The sequence below is a fragment of the Pholis gunnellus genome (assembly GCF_910591455.1).
Source record: "Pholis gunnellus genome assembly, chromosome: 6".
Classification (NCBI taxonomy): domain Eukaryota; kingdom Metazoa; phylum Chordata; class Actinopteri; order Perciformes; family Pholidae; genus Pholis; species Pholis gunnellus.
Window position 1 is genome coordinate 2,401,877 of NC_136532.1, and position 26,207 is coordinate 2,428,083.

Genomic DNA, 26,207 nt, shown 5'->3' on the forward strand with positions numbered 1-26,207 from the left:
CTCCCCTCACTCTCCGCTGGGGCGATTACTCTGCTTTACTCAAGCCCAGCTTGGTCTCCAGAGAGACTCGCACACACTCCGAAACACACATTCACACACACTCAGACCCAGAGTCACTGTGATCAGGGATGTAGGTGCTGGAGCTCTCTCTCAGCAGCTAACTTGGAGCAGCCTGGATGGAGCGCTGCAGTGTGCTGGATGGAGAACCTGTGGACTGACAGCAGACACTGACTGAAACCTCAGCATCCTGTTTTATCATGGAGTTTGGAAGAGTTTGGTCCAGATATCAGAGGACGTTGCTGATCACCATGATGATGTTCAAACTGGGTAAGGCTTCAACATGTTAATATACATGTGTGCCAAACATCAGAGTAGGAGCTGTAAGGCACTTTTTAGGGGAAAAACAAACAATTTACAATTACATCCACAATTTTGGCTGTATGCCTTGCTTGTGTGGAGTGCACAGTTTGTGTGCTAGTTTGTATGTGCGCACATGCGTGGCAATGTATTGACATGTGTGTTTACAGCCACTACAGGACCATCCTGGAAAGTACATGATGGGTTGCTAAACCTTTATTTTATGGTTCTGTACTTTAATCATTTCCAACAAGGTTCCTGGAACAAACCATGTTACTCTTAATGTCGGAATATATAAACAATGTTCACTTGGCACACGTCCAATTAATATGCTCTAATTAATCAAAGGTTACCGTTAATTGCAAAGCAAAAAAAAACACTTTTGAACACTAGCTTAAGCAGCTTCATTTGTTGTACACTATATTATAATAATAGCAACATATGTTGTGGTCAGTGAAACTTTTAATTGTGCAGTGATTCCTGTTTTTAGTTGAGTTTTCGAGACATACCACTAATCACAACTCCCTGATTCATAATTTGAGAGGATGTAAGTAGCTTCCTTATGACTCCCTCATTTGTGTGATGAATCTGCTGGTGCTGGGGTGTGTCTGAGTGTGTGTGGCTGTGGGGGGGGGGGGGGGGCATTGGTCGACCCCACAACCTTATGAAACCCTATTGACCCATTTTTTCCCGCGACCTTCATTTGTGTGAAGCGTCTGAAGCTGGTTTTAACGGTGGTGGACCAGCAGCTGGGATTGGCTGAGGGTGGCATTGTTGAAGATCACCATGGTAACGATCCGAGCGTCCGGCTGCACTGCTACACAGCTTTTTTTGTCTTTGCTTTGAATGGAAGGAGTGATGGGTATTAAGGAGCACGGCGAGAGACCTGGCACTCTGAGCTCTTCAGGATTTAAAGCAAAAGACAGCAGCCAGAAACACTAACGGGAAGCAGAGGACATGTGATGATAAAGAGGAGGTTAACAGGGATGTAAGATGCAGGGTTTGCCCAGCATGACTACAGACTTACCTTTAAAGAGTACATAAGTACATAAAAGCACATCTATGGCATTTACACCAAGTTACTGAGAGTGAGCAGCTGAAAAAGTTGAGCAGGATAGGGATTTAAATGAAATAGGGCCCAAAAATGCAGGACTGTTCGCCTTAATGAAACTAAGCCTGAACAACAGCTGTTTAAAAAAACAGTGGAAAAAGCGTCCTCTTTGGAACACTTGAGGGCTGCCATCTCCAGACGATACACACAGAGGAGTTGGGAACTGTCGGCCCAAGAAAATACAAATTGTACATGTATGCAAAAAGAGAAAAAGTTTCAAAATCACTGGGAGGAGCCAGCTGATAACTGATAAAATGGCTATTTTCTCTTAAAACCCGAGTAAACACACAGTGACGAGCTTAATGACTAGTCCAATGACTAAAAAAAACAAAAAAAACGCAAACAAGACAAAAATATTGTGTTAGAAATGAAGCAGTCTTTGCAGCAGCTCACACAGGAGACAAAAGCATGTGCGTCTCTGACTCAGTGTGTAACTGTGACTGATTCAGAGAGGATTTGTACATTTTCTTTGTATAAAACAAAGCAGCCACCTGCTGTGAAGCCTTTGGAGCACAAAGATGAACTGAGGCAGAGCTGCTGGTCTCTTGTAGTGATTCAATAAAATTCCTCTGAGCCCAACTTGTGCGTTAGGCAGGGGCTTCCCATCCTCTGTGACACATAGCGCTGCTGCTTCCTCTGCCCTGCAGCGAGACTCTGTTGATTTTGGGTTACTGTTTTTGTGTCTCGGGGAGACCTGTTCTCTCTGGCTTTTGGCACCTGTCAGGAGTGAAAAAGTTTTGTCTCATTTAAGAGTATATTTATCTTAGTAGAATCTGCTTTTTTAAGACATGCAGAGGTTCTTAAAAAGTATAAATTGTCTTAGTAACATATGTTCATTCAGCGTAACATTTTCTTACTGTCATTAACTGAATTTGTTAGAGTTCTTTGCGAGAATACACAGATTCTCGCAAAAACAAAAAACTGTAATTAAGCTTATGTGACGTTTTCACAAAATACAAAAAAAGACTTGTTAAGTTTTGAAATATTTCAAAGATAAGTTTGGAGTTATTCTATACTTTTCTTATTGTCAACAATAGTTTGTTAATGGTGCCTTGTAAATACTCTTTGACATCCCTACCTTGTCTGTGTCTCTCAGCCCAGAGGCCATTGGTTTCCACTGAAGACATAAATAATTAAAAACGGCTCACGGGTATTATAAACACTAATATCCTAAAACCGCTGGTCACTGTAGTTTTTATCTAACGGATGAAATAACCTGAGTAGGAAGCCTGAGCCAGATTCTGATTGATGAACGTGCAGTGTAGACATCATCACATTTAGCCCAAACTGCACTTCTTCAGTACTGAGGAGAAGCATGGTAACGTCTCATTCATCACAGGGGCAACTGAAGGCACGAAATAATCAGGCTATACCTATACCTACCAATAATAGTGTGCCGTAATTTGTAGGCATCCTATTATATATTTTCATATGATATGCGCGTAATCATGAATGAGGAAGTAGAAAGACCGCAAAAACCCACCCAGAGCAGGAGGGAGGGAGGTGGATAAGTCCAACAAACATCTGAACCAGGAGTCAGCCGTTCGTTCCCTATGTCAAACCAGAAATCTGTAGATATTTTAACCCAAACGATGATCTTTTCCAAAAACCTAACCAAGTAGTTTTGTTGCCTAAACCGAAGTGAGCTGTTTCCTGTTTATTGTTTCAGTTTATTTTGAAAAGACTGTATGCATGAAACGAGCAGAAACTGACATATGTTGCTGGCTTTCGGAGGAAAACACACAAAATGAGGAGTAACTTTTCGTTGGATATTATATGAACTGTTGTATTAGGATACGTTGAAATAATCCAGACAAATATGTTGAATGCTCGGGTGAACCCTGTTAGTGAGTAGCTCCTCGTACTGAAGGTGGAAGTCATGTCTGTCCTACTTCTACCCCACAATGTTCTTTATACCACTTATACAAATATTTTGCATTATATATGTTTGTATTTGTTTTCAACATACACATCTTTCTATAAATGGATTATTTTGTATATTTCTGCTTCAGAGGTGATAGATAAGCATAGACTAGAAGTGGACACAGTCATCGTGATGTCATCATGATGTCATCGTGATGTCACGTTTTTGCTGGTGGACTACCCTTGAGTTTGACATTTTGGCTTTCGCCATCTTGTTTTTTTGCGACCAGAAGTGAGGAGAGAGGGCGGAGCTTAGTACAACCAAATGCTTAATAAGACATTTTTAGTCGACCAAAATGTTACAATTAACTTGAACACGGTGGAAGGGTTAAAGTTGTTAGATGAAAACATGGACAACTTCCAGACAAGCCAATGCTGTATTAGCAACCTGTCAATCGCAAGGTAACCCCACCCTAAAGCATCCCCTGCTTTATGGTCTGTTTGACTCTAAATGGACCATCATTTACTAAATGAACATCATGCTGTGTTGAAGAAGACTTGAAACTAGAGATTGAGACCATAAACACATGTCTGCAATGTTTACTGAGGTAATAAATCAAGAGAGAAGTAGAGTCATTTTCTCATAGACTTCTATACAACCAGAGGAGTCGCCCCCTGATGAACATTTGAGGGAATGCAGCTTTAAGGCACTTCTGCATTGTTTTTCACGATTCATTTCTTTAATAACTCTAACTGAAGTTGGGGTTAATGTTCCTGAACCTTGGTAATGTCTCGGTCTGTTCATACTTAGATGAACAGCTTTTTTTTTTGGAGTCAGGTTGGTTTTCCTGCTTTTCTGTTCGTTTTGAGATTCATTTTAGAGTTAGAATTCTCAAAACCTGCAGATACATTTAATATAACAAGGAAGCAAGTTGAAGCAATGTTAAAGCACACCCCCTCTGAGGAGACTCTGTGAGGTCTCCGGAGGGCAGTTGATCCTGACATCCTTCTACCTGCTTTCAGTCAGAGGCTCTGCTCAGCGTTATTGTTGAACTGAGATGCTGGTACCACTCAGTGCCGGGAATCAACCCTGTCTGGCCATAACCATGATCTATGAAGTGCTCAGTAACGGGGGGAGGGGCTAGGAGGAGCTGGTATCAGCTCCCTGGAATGTGTGAAGGGTTGATTGGGTTTGGATGGAGGGGTGAAGAGTGAGGAAACCCTCACTGTCTCTGTCAGCCTTCTGTGAGATTACAGGCAGCCAGGTTAAAGGGCATGGTTCTGACTGAGTTCGGCTTTACATGCCGGTGCAGGGAAGGATGTTGGCTCTCTTTGACAAGGGAGGCAAAAGAGAACCACAGTGAGAAAGAGTAAGTGAGAGCCAACAGAGGGAGGTAAAAGAGGGAGGTGATGCAAGACAGAGGAAATTACACTTATGAAAAAGACATCCCAGCTGAGGTTGAGATAAGAAGTAAGAAACATGCACAAAAATACCACCTTTACCATCACACCTGGATCAATTAACCCATTCTGTAGCATTTGGTTCACCTTGTGAAAAATGGCAGATTGAGGGATTTACTGCATTAACACCCTTTACAGAAAATAAATCTCTTCCCATCGCTGTCAAAACTTTCATGGTTCTTAGAAAATAAAAAACAGTATGCAATGTTATTGTCAATGTTCACACCTCCATATACATTCTTGTTGAATTGTATCACTGTTCCTTGTGCAGAAGTGTCACATGCTCTACAGTTGCATTTAGTAAAATGAGAGGCAAGATGGCGGTGCACACAGACGCAGCTGCTTTGTGCTCCTTTTCTAAAAGCTGTGTTGCAGAACTCAGTCATTAGACTGATGTGCTGCCACACTGCACCTGTACTTTTGCTGCAACTGCTGATGTTTGCACACTGGTTAGTTGCGTATATATATATTTGTACTTGCACAGATTCAAACTTTTTTTATCACAAATATTTATACAGTTTTTTTCATCTAATTTGTGCCATATTTATTTCTTATAAATATGTGTGAGGTCTTTTAATACAATACATCACCATTTCAGGTTGAGGAGACTGCAATTCTGTTATGCTTCCACAGTGACAATAAAGTTCTTGAATTAAATTGTGTATAAAAAGCAACGCCTACATTTGTAGGCAGCAGGGACAATTGCAGGTAATCTGTAATACTGAAAGATACAAAAACAGTATGCAAATTAGTTTTGGGTGATATGGAGTCTCGAGTGTGGACTAGAATAATTTGACTTTCAATGCTTCGAGAAAACAGCTGGCCAATATTGGCTTGTCGGTTGGTTGGTCCACCACTCTGGCATAAACCTGCAACATTATGATTATGATCATGTGAGCATGGACATGTTAGCATTAAGCTCAAAGCACCACTGTGCCTAAGTAAGGATTGATTCCTTTTCCCTGCACCTCATTCTGACAGCTTTGGTTATTATTTGGTCTTTTTACCAGAACAGAAGGAGCACAGCTGTTCTCTGGATCTATCAGGTATGGAAAGCAAAAAGATGGTAGGAGGAAAGGTGAGAGACTGATGTGAGGAGGGGAGACTTGGTGTTGGAGCAGACATAGATCAGAACGTGATCACAGATGCATGTGAGAGGAACTGGAGGTGTTGAAGTGCATGCAGTGGGAAATGAGAGATGCAGGTGTTGCAGAGATGATACACATTAATACTGGGATATTTTTGTTGATGACTTGCTAGCAGAGGTGCACATTGATGATGACTTTATCCAAAGCATCCTATGATTCTATGCATTTCTAATTATGGGGGCTTGTGGTGGAAATCGAGCACCTTCGTAGGAGACACAGGGGGAAAGAGGTCAGACTTGGTTGACATACATGTGGTTCTTCTACCTTAGAGTGGAAATAGAAGACTTTTTAGCCAGACTATGTAACTTTTGAAGGAAAAATGGACACAATCTACCTCTTCCATTTGAAAAAGCTGAATTTATAATCTATAAAATGCATGCAAGTCAATACACTTAGGGGTTTTGCTGCTACAGCATTACTTGATCCTAGCGGGCCGTGCATTTTATACCTGGGCCTTCAGTGCTGTCTTGCAGCTGAAACGCCACCTAATAACTTCACAGCTACGGTTATTTGTTTCTAGGGGTGTAACATCGCGTATTCGTATTAAACTGTTCGGTACGAGGCTTACAAACCAAACAATACGTTTGATATATATACTAGTGCATTTGGAGAATGCAGAAGCTTAAATTGTGGGAAATATAATGTTTTTGGTGGACTGCGCTCACGTAGGAGACAACGTCTGTCTGTCTGTTTAGTTTACCGGTACCCCAGAACCCAGAAGCAAAACAAAACACAGCTGAGGCACGTGTGTTCTGCGAGGCTATGCTAAGCTAGCTTAGTAAGGAAAACAACATGCACAAACTCACGCTACTCTCCCCGCAGCGTTTAGGTAGCTGTTCCCAACTGATTCAAACAGGGCTAAAGCAATCGCCACACAATCCCCATTTCTCCAGACCATAATTCTTGCTTTGTAAAAGAAAACAGCTCAAACAGATTAAATTATCCGGACCCTAAACCCACGCAGGACGGGATGCTTCGTAATTAACGGACAATGCATATGGTCAAAATCGATGTAATTAACACAATGACAAGAGCGAACTCACAAGAACTACATTGTGGAGCTCCGTTTCCCTGCGAACTTGTTCGTTGATCTGGAGATCCACTCGGGTCCCTCCAAATGTTTTCAAGAGCACCGTGGCTTGTACGTGTCCCGCCGTACTTTGGTGTCGTGTAGCAGCCTTGCTCAGGCAGCTCAGGTTACCAAATCCAGCACGGCTCCAAACACCAAGACGTTCAGTCGCAAATAACGGGCTTTCCCAGCAATACAATTTGCAGCTCTTCTCCAAACCTGTCAGCCAGGAATACCGTTCATAGTTTGCGGACTGAAAGTGGTGCACAAATCCTTTTCCTGGCTGGGTCAGGGCTGCTAGCTGTGGGGTTGGCCGGCCATTTCTTACTATGTCCAGTTTGTCCGGAAATGTCCTTCTTGAGAAAGGCGTTCCCAGTAACTACGTCACTAAATCAGTTTCTCCTCCTCCTTCAGAAATTTGATGTTAAAAAAACAAAGCTAGGTAAAAAAAACTAAAAATGCCCTAATTTCTTCCATATCTTTCCACTTGAACCCTGACTGCTGCAACCTAAGTTGTGCTAGCAAGCATAAGTTTCACTTTAGTCACGTTCTCGCGCACTGACCAATCACAGCACACTCTGCCCCCTACTGCAGAGCTGCACCTGGAAACTGAGCTGCACGTAATGCTGATGTACTTGTAGGCCAGCTAGAAGGCTCTGGCACGTCAAAGAATACGCCCAACATGTCAAACTAAAGATCTGATTGGTTGAACACTATGACAATCAACAATATCGTCCCCATTCACTTAAACTGCACATGGATTCACTTGTGAGTCTGCAGGCCTGGGGCCTCTCTTCTTACCTAGAGACACAGAGGTGAAATCTGATTGGATAAAAGCTCTACTTAAAACAAGCTGCACTGGAAGCAGAGCAACTGAGGAAGACAGTAGCTGTGCAATGAGAAAATAAGATAATGGGAAAAATATTTATATGAATTTTATAAAATTATAAAATAGCTATAACTTTGATTCTGTTTAGGCCAGCAGAGAAGGCCTTGAAGGCCCTGACGGCCCACCACAGCTTGATCCATTATGAGCATTAGCTAATGGTGGCTTAAATGGCCAGTATCTAGCAATTTGAGGGATCTATTAGCAAAAATTGACTGGTTTTCATTAGTGTATAATCACCCGAAAGTAAGAATCATTGTGTTTTCATTAGCTTAGAATGAGCCCTTATAGCTACATAGGGAGCGGGTCCTCTTCACAGAATCTGCCACTTAGCACCCTATGTTTCTACAGTAGCCCAGAATGGTCAAACCAAATACTGGCTCTGGAGAGGGCCTTTCATGCTTTCACGATACCTGAAGGCCACTGTAGCTCTCTACGCACTTGTGAAACTGCGGTAAAGTGAGCCGCAGAGTTAAATCATAGTATCGCCAGCCGCCGTCTGACTTCTGTTTCTCCTAAAGTAGAGTTATTACGGTATGGATGGTCTCTGAGCAAGGTGAACAGTGTTACCACGGTTATGCATTTGACTCACATTACGGCAGTCTTGGAAAGGGAGAAGTGAGCGGAGGGGTATTCAGTGGGTTGTAAACTGCCACCACAACGCTAGATGCCACCAAATCCTACACACTGGCCCTTTAAGTAAACAGGTCGTACCCCTCCAGAATGTATGTTATTTTCCACTCTCTCTCAACCATTTTTTGCATTTTTCGGGTTAGTAATATCACTATTGTTCTATACATCACAGTCTGAAGTACAAACTGTGTACAAACAGTAATGAGAAAAACTTTCATTGACAACGTTGACAGCTGCATGTAATACGTTTGCGTTTAACACCATCTGCTGTGAACTTAAAGGTCACTAAAGGTCAGAGTTGTAGTAGACCACTGTATAATCCAGGGGGTATTGCAGCTAAAGGTCACAAAGGAAAGGCGGTGTACTGTGTTAGCCAACAGGTATTCAGTTCACTTACAGCATATTGAAGTTCTCTTTCACAGTTGTGTACCTTCATGGCAGGCTTTTTAAGTACGTCCCATTACGTATTCAGAATCATAATCATAACCAGCTTTATTGGCCATGTATGCGTACGCGTACATGGAATTTGACTCCGGTTTCCACTTCGCTCTCAATGTACATACACAAATTTACAATAAACAAGAAAAATAAATATATATATAAAAAATAAAATAGGGTAGCAAAAAAACAAACAGATGTAGGTATAAACATTTAACAATATGTACAGTATAAGTATAAACATATATCCAAAAAGTGTGTATATATATATATATATATATATATATATGAACATAAACCATAAACCCTTCATGGGGACATATTGAATCAACAGAATATAAAGGGGTAATCTGTGAGTTTATCAGTGCTTTTGGAGATTAGCGCTCAAACTGCTTTGGTGTTTAAGTGGTACTTTAGTAGTGCGAGTCTTAAATTGAGGTCACTTGTCAATTAAAAGATATACCTTGGTGTTTTTCCTTGGAATTCTAAATTTCTTTTCATGGCACTCTTGTGTTTACCATTGTTGCTACCATCATCACCAGCACGTTTGTGTGACAGAGGGGAGTCACTGTGCTATTTGCATAGCCGAATAGGGCTTTAACATGTATTACATTTGGGAAAGACAAGGGTTTAATTGCAATTTTGTCTTCCATTCCAGGCTTACTGTGCACAGCTGCAGCAGACACGTGTTTGTCATCTCCCTGCAACAATAATGCCACATGTCTTGACTCCCTGGGTGACTATGTGTGCCTCTGCCCCAAAGGACCGGTGTGGTACATGGGCAAAAACTGTGATGAGCTGTATGACGCCTGTATCATGGCACCTTGCACCAACTGTACCAGCAAGCCTGGGACTGATGAGTTCACCTGCCACTGTCCGGATGGCTTCACAGGGCTCAACTGCACTCAGGATGTAGATGAATGTCAGAGCAACCCCTGCAAAGGTATCCAGTCCAATTGTGTCAACAGAGTAAATGGCTATTCCTGTCACTGTCCCCTGGGACTGGGAGGGGAGCACTGCCAGAATAACGTCACCACTTGTTCAGAGGTATCATGCCAGAATGCTGGCACCTGTATGGACGTCCCTGACATTGGACACAAGTGCCAGTGTGCTGCTGGGTACCAAGGGAGGAACTGTGAGGAAAACATAGATGAATGCCAGTCTGAGCCTTGTCAGAATGGAGCCATCTGTAAAGACGGGGTTAACGCCTACCAGTGTTTCTGTGTGCCTGGATTTCAAGGCTACCACTGCGACTTGGACATCAACGAGTGTGCCTCTCAACCTTGTCAAAATAATGGCAGATGTCTGGATGAGGTGGATCACTACAGGTGCGACTGCACTCCGGGCTTCAAAGGTGAGCCACTGTTGAGTAAATCAGGGTTAAGATTGGCTGGGATATTGAAATGAGGAATTCATGTTATTGGATCAGAGATTCTTGTTAATGATCTGACATTTAATATAAATATATTTGACTATCAAACATCTACGCAGCTCTGCTCCATAGACTTATCAATAGTTTCAGATGTTCTTCATGTTCAGGCTGCTTTAGTGGATCTGGAGCTCATCCTAGTTAAGCGTTAGTAATCGTGATACTTGTTACACAGAGAGGTTGAAAGGAGATATATGATTTGAAAATGTTAAGATGCTACCTAAATACTGGCAGGAGCGTGTTTGGTTATCAGTATAAAAACTAAATTATTGACATTAATTCAATTATTAACATCAATAAGATTAGTAACATATATTAATAATAAATAACGGGGCACCACCCTGAGAACAGGAACCAATAACCATAACTATAAATTAAGTCTCATAATTAGTATTCACTCAAAATGTCAATAATCAAAGTACTATTTGGCATTCAGAGTGAAATGTGAAGGTTTGAATTTGAGCACAGTCCAGGGTATCCAGCTGTTATCACAATACACATACACAAAGTAAGCGCAGAAAGCTGCTCTTTAAAGTATAACAGAGTTTATTAAATTCTAATAACATTGATCAAGTCAAACCTTTGTGCTAACCATGCATTTATCCAGGATTTTGTGGCAACTTTCAGTGATTTTAAATTTGCCAATTTTTAGCAGTATTATCCAGACAAACACTAAATCTTTAAAGGACTTTTTTTTTTTGGTTAGAGATTAATTCAGTCAGTACAAATATATGCTTTATTTGTTATCTTTGTATAGAGAGCAAGATGGGTTGAGCTTTTATGCCTGTAACTATATAAACAGAAGGTGCATGGCTTTTTTTTGTTTAAGTAGCATTAGTCTGTGTTGCTGTTGTCCGTCTGCAGCGGAGCTCCTGGTGTTATTGTGTTGTATCTGAGTCCTTGGCCCGCTGCCATCCCCGCTCTGTGCCCTGCAGGGATTAATTGCGAGGTGGAGATCGATGAGTGCGAGGTGCGTCCCTGCCAGAACGGCGCCACCTGCCAAGACCACGTCGCTACATACACATGTGAGTGCATGGCCGGCTTCCAGGGCCAAGACTGCGAGGTCAACATTGATGAATGTGCTAACATTCCCTGTTTGAATCAGGGCAAGTGCATTGATGGGGTGAACAGGTAGGATCACACACATACACGTTTACACTTTCTGCACATACCCAAACATACAATTTCAGTATAGTTAGAATGATTTGGGTTTTTGAAACGCAATATAGTTGACAATCATGAGGTTCACAACTGATACGTCCACATAGACTGTAGTACATGTAAGTGGAATCCCAATTTAGTTATAAATGAGGTCTGACAAACAGACAAATTATCTTTGAGTTTTTCAATTAAAAAGATGTGGACCTATACTGTTGAGGTTGACAGCTGATTCGTCAGCTGGTGTGCTGTTAATTATCTGAAATGTTATATTAGGAAGATGAATGGTAAATGGTTAATGGACTTGTACTTGTATAGCGCTTTAACACTACATCATCATTCCCCCATTCACACCCATTCATACACTGATGACAGGAGCTACCATGCTAGGTGCCACCTGGATAGGGATAATGATAAGGATGTTTATTGTCATTGTAAAAACATACAACGAAATTAAGTTGGCGACTCATCAGTCAGTACAGCAGCAACAGGTAAAAAATGTATGAAAACATTAAGACATTTCTGATTTAAAACAAGACATTAAATAAATACATACAAGATAAAACACAGGCATCAATGGCTTTAAAGTGAAAAAGGTGCTTTGTTAAAGTGTCGTGTTATTGCCTATTTTTGTTTCACCGCAGCACTGTGAGCTGGGTGGGTGGGGGCGGGGTGGTTATGGAGGAAACCGCTCTGGGGAAAAAAGTTGTTCCTCAGCCTGTTAGTCTGGGTATTGATAGTCCTGTATCTTCTTCCTGATGGCAGTGTAACAATCACTGGTACTGGCATTAGTACTGCTGTTAGTACTGGTTTTAGTACCAGTGTTAGTACCAGTGTTAGTACCAGTGTTTGTACCAGTGTTTGTACCAGTGTTTGTACCGGTGTTAGTACAGGTGTGAGTACAAGTTAGTATAGCAACATGTCTTTCATATATTGTCTGCTGTGGATTAATAAAGTTCTCACCTGAGCTCAAAATGCAAACATGGCTAACAACTAGTCTTAAGAGCAGATGTCTGGTAAATCATGTCACTCTACAACAACACAGAAACAGTGATCATACGCAGAAACTAAACATGAATCAAATAGCAGATGCAGCTTGTCAGTGTTTCCAATGATGATTTAGTTCAAAGTCAAGGCCCTCTTTGTATGTTTTCAGAACGAAGCTTCCATTAATCTTTATCTTGGTGTTTGAGTATTCTTTGTTGCTGACATGCATGAATGATGTATTTGATGATACTTTGGTGGAATCTGATCAAATAATGAGTTATATCAAGGTTATAATCATACATTAAGTTATACTGGAGGTACTGTATATTATTGTCTGATCCATGTTGGTTTATATTAGTGCTAAATTCTATATGACTAAACTCGGCCAGCAGTGTGTTGTGACAGCCTGAGGCTGCATGGCAGACATTAAAGTTGACCAGGGATAAGAATTAATCCACTTACTGTCAGCCATTGTGATGAGTCATTAGACGGATAGAGGTGCTGAGAACACCTGGTAGTAACACTGATTAGACCAGGACGGATAGAAGATGCTATATGTTACACTTAGGAACAAGAGAACTGATGTAAAATGGTCCATAAAACAGACGATCATAGTGCACGATTGGACAGAAGAATGAAGCGGTCAGACGCCACCCAGCTGATCATCAGCATACAATTTCTGTGGAGCTTTTCAGATTTCTTTTAATCAGTGCCGCAACATTTAAAACTTAAAAAATCTCTTTCAATAAGTTGGTGTCCAAAGATTCTATAATCGTTGAATATTCAAAGAGAGACTGTAACGTTTGACAGAATAACTTGCACATTCTTGCTGTGATACAGAAACGGAAGAATTCATAAGAAATAACACACCCTTGCTCATTTCAACACACTCAGGGGGTTTGTTACTACTTGGTCCTGTATTAGTCACATATGGCCACAGTGGCTACTGTTCAGAAAAAAATTAAATAGCCTTGCAATCCATTTTTATTCACTCTATATATCCATTTTGCCTTTATTCGTCCTTCCTCCAGATATGAGTGTGACTGTGAGGGCACCGGCTTTGTGGGCGACAACTGTGAAGAAGATATCCCTGAATGTGCTTCCGACCCCTGCCAGCATGGAGCTACTTGTTTGGAGGAGATCAACCAGTACAAGTGCCTCTGCTGGCCAGGTACACATCACTCTGTGCACCACCTCTACACCTGTTATAACCCACTGCTCAGTATACGCTATCTTACTGTTATATAGCCATTACATTCAACAAAATATCATCACAGTGTGAACAATTTGCTGATAAAAATGTGCAATGGAACTGCCAGTCAGTTCAAAATTCCAAGACATAGACTCGGGCTAGATAATCTACCCGCGTTTATGGGGCGGCTGTGGTTGAGAGGTAAAGCGGGTTGTCTCCAATCAGAGGATCAGTGTATGAATGTGTGTGAATGTGTGAATAAATAACATGTAGATTAATGCGTTTTCAGTGGTCTGAAGACTAGAGAGGCGCTACACAAATGCAACTCCATTCACCATTTATGTTGTGAATCGTGCTCTAACATTTCCATTCAGTAGATTTGTGCATTTTTGCCAGCATGCGGTACGAGTCTGCTCCTCCTGTCTCTTTTAACTGGGTCCCTGAGGATTCCTGAAATGTCTTAAATAAGAGTATCAAAAATATTTCCTGTCCCTCTATTTTCTCGAGTTCTCTAGTTTCTCATTTAAAGGTTACTTTATACACTTTGTCTCTTCCAGAGCAGATGCACTGGGACACAGTTTGATTGGAAGTTGGGAATACCGACTTGGATATATCGACTCCTGACTTGCAATAGATTGCGGAAACTAAACTGTCTATATAGGCTATAAGCAATTTGGTCGAGCCCTTGTGCGACCTACAAAATCCACAATCCTTGTTAGTGTTGCCAACTATTGGAAGGCATGCTCGAAAAGTCAACTTCACAAGTGACATCACAACCTTAACTGACCCTAAGCAGCTTTAACATCAGCTTTTATTTTTAAAGCTGATATTATTTCATTTCATGTGTCTTAATCTATAAGTCTTAACATTTTCACGAAGGCGTTGTATAGATCGACTGTGGACACTGGCATGAACTGGTTCTTGTAAAGCATATTTTGTTGAAAAAATAAGTCTATTTTTGAAAAAAATTGCAAAAGAGCTCTTAAACATAGCCAAATATAGAGAGAAAATTGTCGAGTTGGAACAAAAAAGGCATTCCAAAGTTCAACTGAAGCTTATATAAGGCATCCGCACTCTGAGTTAATCAAATAAAGTGGGCAACCCCCCATGTTACAATTAAAAAATGACTTTGTGTTTCTAGCTGCAGAGGGAGGGATACATCCTGGTATTGACATGCAAGTTTGGTAACGAAATAGTGTAATAATAATGTCATTTACAGAGCTCTATTAGCAGAAATTGAGTGTAATATCAATAAGTACTTTTTCTTTTGTGTATAATCACCTGAAAATAAGAATGATTGTATTTTCATTACCATCGAGTGAGCTGTTTATATCTACATGGAGCCCACTACCATGTTTCTACAGTAGCCCAGAACGGAATAGTAATGTTTTCATGACAGCCACCATCGCTCTCCTACTTAACACACGAGAGAATTTCCAGTTGGTTGCACCTGAAACCTCACCGCTAGAAGCCACCAAATCCTACACAGTGGTCCTATAACAAAACCGACTCGTTCAGAAAGAAGTGTACATTTTCAGCTTGCTTTATTCAGACAAATATGACAGCTGAAGTCTTTATGCAGCCCGTGTTTATGCGACTCAAATGGCCAGCGAACAGTACAGACATTAGCTCTAGCTAGCTAACAATGTGTGGATGGTGTTGGTGTGTAAATTAGGATGGAATCACTTCATGGCCTGTATGGATAAAAGAAATAATTACAGTTACCATGAACTCTTTTAAGGGGAGACACCCAGGCAGGATACATGTTTTTCCATGCACTGATCAATTATGAGATTTGTTTCTATTTTGCTTCATGTTTTCTTCCAGAACAAGAAAACATCGAAAATACACATTTTGGTGTTTATTTTACTACTTTGTCTATTTGTATCTGCAGACTTCTCCTAAATTCACCAAACGTTAGCATCAGATAATGCCTCATATGAATATTTGAATATTACATTTCAGAAAATTTGTAAAACAAAAAAATAATTGTTTTAATGCAAATAATTTTTACCCTATTCACCTGCAGTGTCACGATTAGGCTTTGCCTCTGTGTTCTTTGTTTCTCTACCCTCCTCACTCTACCTGTCAGTCACTCCCTCAGCCTATTCCCTTCACCTGCCTCTGATCACTAATCAAGCACTTCCCCCTCATCAGCACAACTCCTCTCACCTGTTCTTCCCCCTACATAGACTCCTGCCCCTCAGTCACTCCTTGCCAGGTTCTTGTATTGTCTATCCGCCCGTTCGGCTTGTCCTGTTCCCGGTTTTCCCGTCTGTCTTCCCTGTCCTGCTGGAATTTCCTCCCTCGTCTCTTGTCTGTTCTGTGGATCCCCTGCCAATTCCTGTATGGTCTGCTATTGGATTGTTTTGTTCATTAAATATACCCTTTTCACACTACTCTGCCTGGTCTGCGCTTGAGTCCTCCACCATGCCCCGTGACATGCAGTGTCTTCAAAATCTATGGAATTTTACAAAACAATATATTTAAAGGCCGTTTTCTCTAAATGAGTTTTTCTCAGACTCTCCACTTCAGTAGCTCTTACATATACCAAACCTTCCATTTCCATTCCTCTCTATATTTTCAAGTTTTTTTTCTGAGGGGTTTGTCATATATCATTCATAGCCTGTTTATACAACATGTCATTACTAAAAACATTGTATCCTTTAAACACGTTTGTTCATGTGCATCTAGGTTATGAGGGACAGAACTGCCAGCTGGATATGGATGAGTGTGGGCAGCAACCCTGTGAGAATGGTGGCGAGTGTTTCCAGCGCTCAGATATCCTGAACTACAGAATGCTGCCTGAATTCAGCAAAGCCAATTTCAGCTATGAAGAGGCCGCCGGGTTCATCTGCCGCTGTCTGCCAGGATTCACTGGTAAGCTAGTTATAAACGCTGTTGTTTCCGATGTATATTTTGTAGTGCTGGGTAAGTTAATGTGTTATTATCGCGTTAACGCATTAATTAATTAACGCTGACAATATTTTTTATTTTTTATTATTAAGCGGACATTTTTAACACGAGAACCGGCAGCGAGCGGTGAACAGCTGTTTGTGTGGCGTCTCTTCCTGTTTCCTTCATCTATATTCCCCTGGGTCCTAAGTCCCTCCATGTACAGCTTCTTATCACCCTCTATGTACAAACGTACATTTATAACAACCACACATATTACACGGTAATCAGCGTTGCATATGTCTGACCAAAATACCAAAAAAAGCTACAAATAAATTATTCATTTAAATTATTTTGGAGTTTTTAAAGTTGTTTTGTTTGGAATATGTATAATATGCATATCATTTAGTTATCGCTACTGAGAATTTAACAAACATAAAAAAAAAATTAAAAAACTTGACGTAGATAGGTTTGCAGTTTTCAAGGTGTATATTTCAAATTGCATCTATTACACACATGAAGTTGTGAACACCGGCTGAATATCTATGGTCAGAATCATTATAACTGTATTATAACTGCTACTGTGTAAAGGGATTACTGCTGTTAAAAAGAACCTTATTTGTTTAAAGTGTTTGCAAACCAAATGTTATTGCACTTTTGTTCATATAGCAGTACTTTTAAAATAAAAGTACGCAATACACTACTTTTGAATTCATTATTGAATTTTGCACATAACAATGCGATTAATCACCAAAAAATCATGCGATTCATCGCGATAAAAAATGTTTATCATTGCCCAGCACTAATATTTTACCTTATTAACTCAATGAAGTGATTAGGACATATGAATCTCATTCATGTGTTCCGTTGGCAGGAGACAGCTGCTCAGTCAATGTGGACGAGTGTGAGTCTGCTCCGTGTCAGCATGGAGGAACCTGTCAGGATCTGGTCAGCTCTTATCAATGTGTGTGTCCAGATGGCTTCACAGGTAGGAGAAACCTCTTATCTGCCCGTCTACTCTAATCTCCTGAACAAAAGTTAGCTGTTCTTCCTCCAGAGGACTCCCCACAGAGTAGTGTCCTGTCCCGGTCCCTGTTCATCCTCACTGCCTCAGCTGTGATACTGACAAGTTCAGACTTTACTCACTTTACCAGCTGGTTATTTAAATGAACCAGGGGTTCAGATTAGTATCATAATGACTGAATGCACACAGAAGGATTCACAAATGTATTTCAAGATTTATAAATATGAAATCATACTTTTGTTAGGGTGCACTCATGTAAAAGAGAAGAAAAGCTAATTGGCTACATCCCTGTTGAAAAAAATGCATTTGTGAATCGAGCGATGTCAAAACCCAAACACAACTAGAGTGCTGCAGGGATGACGCATTGCTGTAAGTCAACAGGAAGTTAGCATCTCCCTTTAAATACATCAAATAAAGCATACTGAAAATGTAAGAATACTAAAAACAGTTGCTTTTTGAGTGTGCTGTGGATGTACTATTCTCTCCTGATGTCATGCACAAAGGAAGTGAAGGAGCCTCTCATAACTGGGAAATGAAATTGATTTGCAGGTGGTGGGTAGAAACAGATCTCTGACATTAAAAAAGAAATGTGAAGCTGGCTGGTAAAATCAGTAGTGAGCAGCAGCCCATGCTTTTGTCGAGCCTTTGACTTTTTAAGAAACACTTATCTCTGGTAAAAGGTTACTGAAATGTTTCTAAAGGTGTTTGTTATTAGATCATTAGAGCTGAAGCGTTTAGTCAATCAACAGAACTTTCATCAACAACAAACTCTTGAATTATTTCCTACGGTATTATTTCTTGCAAAATGTTGATAGATTAAAGCATTAGTGAATCGGATAGATCAATAACGAAAATAAACATGCTACATTCAAGTACCAGTGCTTTTCCTTCCTCACACAGACATCTGATTTTATTTGGTTGTTTTTCTAGGATCCGTTCTTTGCACATCGTGTTGTTATGTGTTATCCGAGTAGATTAGATTCAATTAAACACTGGGAAATTCCGTCACAAGCCAACTCTCTTTTACAGTAATAACAAGTGATAAATTGATAGTAATCATTGTTTTTGTGTAAAGATAACTGTGGAGAACAAGACTGAATGTCCGCAGTAGACAGTGTCAGCCGACAAGTCTCAGTAAAAGGGTTAATCTTCCTCCTGCTGATCATTCCTCATAGCCAGCCAAGGTATTAATTCGTCATTAGAGGAGATTTGTCCCTCATTACTCAAAACAGGAGGAACAGTACCAAAAACTGACCTTGAAATGCACAATCTAGATTTAGAAGTGAGGAATTCAGCCAGACGCTCTCATCAACAAACTGAGAGGCTAATTTAATCTGCTAACGGTATCATGCGATGTGGAGGCCACAACAGAGCAGAGGATAGATAGGGCATATGGTATGGAGGAGCAGAAAACAACAAAGCCAATATAAGGTGCCATATGTCAGGCGTCCACCTTGGGTATTAGACGGGGGTCTCCTATGATATCTGTCAGGGGGAGGGGAGATTACAGAAAAGCTGCTTAGGAGCCTAATTAAAGCCTGATGGAAAAAAAAGACGATGAAAATCTTGTGAGCAAAACAACGGCCTTTTTCCAAATGATCTGCATTTCATTTTTCTGGAATGCTCTCTGTAAACATCACTCTTGTGCAATAGCAAGCAAAGAGGAAAACTCCATGTGGCTCAAAAACCTCCTCTTGACTTTGTATGGCACATGTGCAAGAGGTTGACTTTCCTTGTGCATGAGGGGGTCGTCACTGTAACTGACTGCTAAACTGGTAGAGATGAACTCTCCTTATTGTACTTGGGCCATGCTTATAGTTTTTGAAGGCCGTTTGGACATTTGGATTAAAATGTCTGAGTTTGGGTTATTAGTTTTGTCATGTATTATGAGTAACGAGTTTTACTGTGTGGCTTCCTCAGGTTGGCTACAGGTGTATGCTTTAAGCTTGATTTAGTCAATTACAGTTCATGTGAAAAAACCTGCATTATTCATATCTGAATCTCCAGATTTCCAGCTCTTAGCTCTTTTATTGTCAAACTATCAACCCTGATGCATTTGGTTCCCTCAGAATTATACTTGTCAATGTTCTTTCAAAGTCTTTGGAGCAAACCCCTTCGAAACAACATTTCTATCACCAGAACTGGACATATGGGAATACTGTGATTATTGCCTCGATGGAAGAGAACGGTGTCTGAAGTGAAATATGGGAATAAAGGCAGAACACATGTAAGAATAGTTTGACTAAAGCACATTTTGAGTGTAGCCTAGATTTTTTTTTTCGGAAAGTGAACATACAATTCAAACATTTAACTAAAACTTCAATCTGAGACTTTCCAACTGTCATCTAATAATTGACTAACAATTCACAATTGAATTCAAACATTAGAGCCCTTGACTTTGTTGACCAATATCAACCAAGGTTGGAGTCAGTCCCCCCCCCCCCACCATATTTCAAAATGTTTTATTTTTTTCCATTGGAAATAATCCTCTTTATTAGCCACTAATACCAGAGCATACTGTAACACAGCAGTGTTGCATCTATATAAATGGTCTTAGATGAGATGGTGGATGAGACTGACTAGCTGCTATGCAAACGTTAATAAAAAAAATCAACATGGACTCCATGTATCGGACCATACATGCTCAGGTCTGAAACCTTGAACCTGCAGCACCTCCTGCAGGTTCATTCTAGCATTTCCTGCCACTCGTGGGCATCCACAGGCCAGCACATGGAGCAGGGAGGGGATGCAGCACTGCATTCCTCTTGTCAAACACTGACAGGAGCCAGCTGGAGGCTTAGCGCTCTGCCCGGGCTGGGCTGCAGACAAGAGAGGAGCAGGGGGTGTGAGGGAGGGATTCAGGGAGGAATGGAGGAGGGAGAAAGAGAGGGAGGTAGAGAAAAGGTGGGCAGGGCTGCCTTGTAATCACTTCTGCCTGTCTGCCTAGTACAGAGTGGACGCACGTCTGCTTTGTAAGCTAAAGAGAGAAAGAGAGAGGCTGGTTGTGTCACTTCTGTCATCCAGCAGTGTGAGGAGTGTGTTGGTGGTTCACTCAGTGGATCATGGGGGGAAGCAGGTTGATGCTGCTGCTGCTGAGCTGCTGCTGCTGTGGGCTCTGGGGGCTGACAGGTACGCTATGGTACAGCACTTTAATGCTACAGTAACAAAAAAGTTGCGTGCTTATGTATGAGGGTGGAGTCCTGGCACAGCGAGGACAAACAGCTTAAGGGTTCCTTGGGTGTAGAGTATTTTAAAGGACTATGTTAATGCAGGTTGACTGCTGCTGCCAAGGCTTAATGTTGAATGCTGTTTGATAAGTGGCTGTGACTACTGAACCCGGGCAGGTAGACTGTAATTCTGGCACAGGGTGTGTGTGTGTAGGTGTGTGTGTATGGCAAGCATCTAGTGCATTATTTCAATGTCTAGCTAAAACAAAAAGTAGGGCAGACACTGATTTAATTGTTTTTGGGAAATCAGTGCAAATCTAAGTCTTCTCTAATTACTTTCTAATTAATTATTTATTGCGCAATTAATGTTTTTTCCTCCAGTCATGACACTAATGGAAAAATGTATATATGCCTCAACCATATCTGCCTGTTCATCGGTATGCGTCTAATTATATCATTTAATGTACTGTGTTTTACTTTCCAGGCTCCCTTTGCATTCCCCCTGATTTAATTACCAGATTTATGTGGTTCAATTATTAGTAAATATGTCTTCAATTGTGATCCATTCGAAGGGTGTGTATTGGCTGCTTAGGAGGAGTTGCATCAGTGTTGTTAAAATAAGTAGTAGTACTAAACATGAGGGTCTCTCCATGCAGGCGTACACTGTGAGGTGGACATCAACGAGTGTGATAGCAATCCCTGCAAGAATGGCGCCACATGTGAAGATGCTGCCAACTCCTATAAGTGTCACTGCCCTGAGCCAGAGCCTGGCCAGGAGCCTTGGGGTGGGCGAGACTGTGACGTTGGTCTGGTCGGCTGCCAGCAGCACCACTGTCAACACGAAGCAGGTTGCGTCCCCGTGCTAACTGATGATGGAGACCACAGCTACACCTGCCTGTGTCCTTCTGGCTGGACCGGAGAACGTTGCAATACCTCCACCACCTTTTCCTTCAACTCCGAGGGCTACGTCCACATGCAGCTGCCTGTTTCCAAAAACAGGACGAAACGAGAAACCAAGGACCAAGACAATCATGGGCTCCACATGCAGCTCCGATTCAAGAGCACTCTGGACGACATGGTGCTGTACTACCGGGGCACCGTGGAGCGCTTCGTCTCCCTGGAACTTGTTGGAGGCTCCCTTCGGGCCAGGGTGAAGTCAGGGAAGGTACTGCAGGTCATTTACCCTGGCCTAGTCAATGACGGTGAATGGTACCAGGCCACTGTGACCATGGATGAGAGGCTGGTTCTGGTTGTAAAAGGACCAGGCTGTGAGGATGACTGCTTTGTGAAAAACGAGGGCTATAACCATCTGATCTTCCTCCAGCCCAGCTCCTTTCAACAGCTGTATGTTGGAGGGGCAGCGCAGGAATATTTAGCACAGACATCCAGCGGAAGGGGGTTCATTGGATGCATGGAAGACCTTCAAGTTGACCACAAGCTACTTCTGCCTCAGGACCTCATCAGAGAGGAGAACCAGGGCTTGGAAATAGGATGCAGTAAAAAAGATTGGTGTCAAGATGACCCATGCATGGAACGTGGGCAGTGTGTGGACATGTGGGTTCGTCCCAGCTGTCAGTGTCATCGACCCTACTATGGAGAAAGCTGTGAGAAAGGTGAGAGCGTACCTCATAGGTTAGTAGGACTGAGTTTGACTTAAAAACATTTCAATTTTCCACTGGATAGAGTAATTTCTGGCGAGCGATCAGAGCGGCGATCTCCAGAACTATGTGTAGGAGGAACTGTAGGAATGCTTCTGTAGGTGTGATTCTTTTGTCTTTTGGTGAGGGTATGACACATCCAAATGTAGGAATGAAATATAAACTCCCTCCTAACTAGCACTCAACGAATACTTTGAGCTGCCGATATCAAAGTCTGAGCTCCTTTATCTCCTCCACTGTGTAATAGAGTTAGCTCCTACTGCTGTTTGAGGCTGCTATTATGTCAATGTGTTAAAGAAGTACTCCAGCAAACTGGTATTGCACTGCCGTAAAGTTGGGGAAAAGGATGAAAAATAGAGCATTATAATTCAAAGTGCTTTACATAAAAATCGAATCACTGCACCACAATCCAAAGACATGTATTCCCTACAGTATGGCTCAAACTCCAAAGGCACTGGATCATGCACTTCTCATGATGCAACTCAATCGTTTACCTTTCTGGTAAATGCACTTCTTCCAAACTTCATGTTGACAAATGTGGCTGTTAATGCCCAAGCTGAGACACACAAGTGTTTTTTTAATTAAAAATAGCCTCAATAAAAATAATGAGACGTCTCTAATAATTCATGTGGAAGTACTCCTTCAAGAATACCAAAATAAAGTATTATTATTATACCAAAGTATTGCCTTTATAGGTTTAGCATGTGCCATTGTGTTTGGGTACGATACTGACAACTTTGTGCTTCTCACCCCAACCTCAGAATATCCATCCTGGACCTTCGGTCATGAGAACACCACCAGCTACGTCGGCTTTAACATCACGGAAACTCATGGAGACAACTTTACTATCTCCTTTTTAATGCGCTCCCTCAAACACAATGGTCTGCTTCTGCAGCTCCATCGAGAAGGAAAGCCCTACCTGACAATCTATCTGAAGGAGGGCACTGTTGCTATTTACAGCCCTCACACCACACTGTTGTCGGAGGCCAAGTTCGTCACTGACAGCAACAATAATTTGGTGACTTTAAAGGTGCAGTACGGCCATGTGGTTTTCCCCAAAGCAGGAAATCATCGCGCATTAGGAAACGTTAGTATAGAGGCAGGGGACGTGGCATATGTTGGAGGGATCCCTGGAGGCAAGAGTATGAATGCCTGGGGTGGAAATGTCAAGGGCTGCTTGCAGGACATTCGGCTGGACCACAGGCATCTGACCATTGAGGAACATCTGGAGGGGGTGGAAGTTTACCAGGCAAGCACAGAGGAGAACGTGCTGCCAGGATGCCAGAGTGATGACACATGCAAGGTGAAAGACACATTTATTGTCTGCTGTATGATTATTACTTCAACTACGGAATAGACAATAAGTTGAAATGTACACTCCCCTCAAGATCACGTGAAATGCAGAAAAAGTCTGAACTAATGACAGGTTTAGTATTTGTTGCTGATATTCTTTTAGTGGCGTACAATTAAGACGCTTTCAATTTGACTATGTTATAAACCATGACAAGATTCTATTTCATTTTAAAAGTTACATGGTAATCCCAAACTCAATTTGGATTTGAACCAATTGCTAGACTGCACAGCTGTTGCTACCATCTCTGTTAATGCTACTGTAAAACTGATAGAGGGAAAGTCAATGCATGTTTATGTGGGATCTGCATAATTTGTTGCATTAGAAATAACTATGTCTTACCCTGTGACCTTGTGGTAGTGATTAGTTGTATAATAATATGTCTAGACTGATGCTATCAGGTTTTTTGATTTATCAGATTATTGGGGATATGTAGAGTCGGGGTAGGCCTTACCGGTCATGTAAATGAATCAGAATTTGTCAACAGTTAGTGCTGTATGTCTCCAAGCTCAACTGTACTCTGGCTCAGTTGCTCTTTGATATAGCTCACTAAAGCCAGCATGAGAATGTACCAGAATATACTGTTAACATGCTACGTTATTACTGTAGAAGTGTAGCTCAGGCTAGTGGGAATGTAAAGTCAAGATCACAAAAGTCATTCAAATTCAATTTCTGGCTTTAATTCAAAATACTTTTGAGAAATTTCAGTTTGGACCAAAGTGATGTACTGATCAACCAATATTGCCATCTCTTGAGACACTTTATGTCATCAAGTAAAAGAGTCCATGACGTCTAACATATCAGAGACTGACAAAGCTGTCTGGTTTATATTCAGTTTTGATGAAAAGACCCAGGTAAACACTATTATGTGTAGCCAGTGTGTAGCAAGTGTGAAACACCGACCCCATGCTTAAGGTGTTAGCGCCTTGCAGCACTGTCTGATAGCTGGGCTGTGCTGTATTGCCTCAACCCTATTAACGTTGATCTGGTCGTGAATTCCTTTAATCTGTAAATTAGTGCTCAATCCTCTCTGCAGCTTTTACCACTGCCGTCGCATCAGGTGAGAGACTTGACAAGTGATCATCTAATCTGTGTTTGTCTGTGCACAGGATCAGCCCTGTTTCAATGGTGGAAAGTGTCAGGTTACCTGGAATGACTTCCTGTGCAACTGTTCCATGAAATACTCTGGCCGGCTGTGCGAGGCACGTTTGTGGTGCGTCGACAACCCTTGCTTTGACGGAATCCGTTGTGTGGACTTACAGGATGGTTATGAGTGTAAGTAATCCTTTGACAGTGATTATCGCTCTCTTTATCAAGTCAGGTCAGGTCAAGTTTGTTTGTTCAGCTCTTAATTTCTTAATTAGATTCACAGTCTTAAAAAGTCTGAAGGGACGTTTAAGGCCAACCTGCCAACCTTAGACCCTCACTGACATCAAAGGGAAAACTCCTCAGTCCAAGGGAGGAAAGAAACTCCCTGAACTCAAGAGTCTAACTGCAAGAGGTGTTTGAGAGGACAGATTACCCATACAGAAACAACAAATAATAATATCAATAATAATAATACACTTTTGTAGCACCTTTCATACAAGAAATGCAGCACAAAATGCTCTACAGGAAGATAGATTGAACATTAAAAAAAGGCAAAAAACAAACTTTAGTGCAGGTAGTTTCAGACTAGACATTTAAGCCAGAAACAAACACGGACCCACACAATATCCAGTTTGACACAAATTCACTACAGGTCTTGATTACACCGAAATAACTTTCTCTGTGAACCTAACCCGCTCGCTAGAAGGTTTTCTTCAACAAACCCTGAGTTTCTCACAGAGACAGACACAGTGTTTCAACTCCTCATTCATTCATTCATTCATTCAGTCCGTTTCAAAGCGCATTCATCAGCGGAGGTTTAGTGTCTGTAGAATGTAAATGCTGGTCGGACATTAGTTTGGTACTCTTTTACCAAACTGCACTTTTTTGGCGTTCAAATATTCACCCTCGACTCAAAATACAACTTCTGCATGTCCTTCTTTTTGGGAGTTTATTTATATATAAATATACAGTTGATGTCAACTGTCAGTGATGTAACAATTCCTATAATATTTGAGATTATATGTTAGTATTTCTAAGTAAGCAGGATTGTGGTGCAGCCGTAGAATGTAGTTTGAAAGTGAGTTATTTAAAAAGGCTGCATATAGTGAACATGTTTTAACAGCGTTTCAGAGACTTCTGGTGTTTAACTTTACTACTTTTGTTGAAGTAGTTGAAATAAATCTTCTGAATGTTGTTCAGTAAAGATTCAAATAGAATGTATAACATTTAAAATCCACTGAATTTGAACCTTTAAATCACCCAAAGCATCATAACTGGGTCAGATTATGAG

The 26,207-nt window shown here is 41.2% G+C and overlaps 1 protein-coding gene across 1 annotated transcript in view; it reads left to right on the forward strand.

Annotated features, from left to right (window-relative positions):
* Positions 1 to 257: 257 nt before the first annotated feature.
* The window catches only part of LOC306697964 (protein crumbs homolog 2-like), a gene marked incomplete at both ends in the record, with an annotated part of 31,345 nt that continues 5,395 nt past the window's right edge, over positions 258 to 26,207 (forward strand). The window contains 9 exons of the mRNA XM_079162078.1: positions 258 to 327; positions 9,625 to 10,320; positions 11,331 to 11,526; positions 13,572 to 13,711; positions 16,427 to 16,612; positions 17,502 to 17,615; positions 21,475 to 22,431; positions 23,238 to 23,779; positions 24,937 to 25,102. Of these exons, the coding sequence (XP_079018204.1) occupies positions 258 to 327; positions 9,625 to 10,320; positions 11,331 to 11,526; positions 13,572 to 13,711; positions 16,427 to 16,612; positions 17,502 to 17,615; positions 21,475 to 22,431; positions 23,238 to 23,779; positions 24,937 to 25,102 (3,067 nt within the window). The remainder of the gene's footprint in view (positions 328 to 9,624; positions 10,321 to 11,330; positions 11,527 to 13,571; positions 13,712 to 16,426; positions 16,613 to 17,501; positions 17,616 to 21,474; positions 22,432 to 23,237; positions 23,780 to 24,936; positions 25,103 to 26,207) is intronic.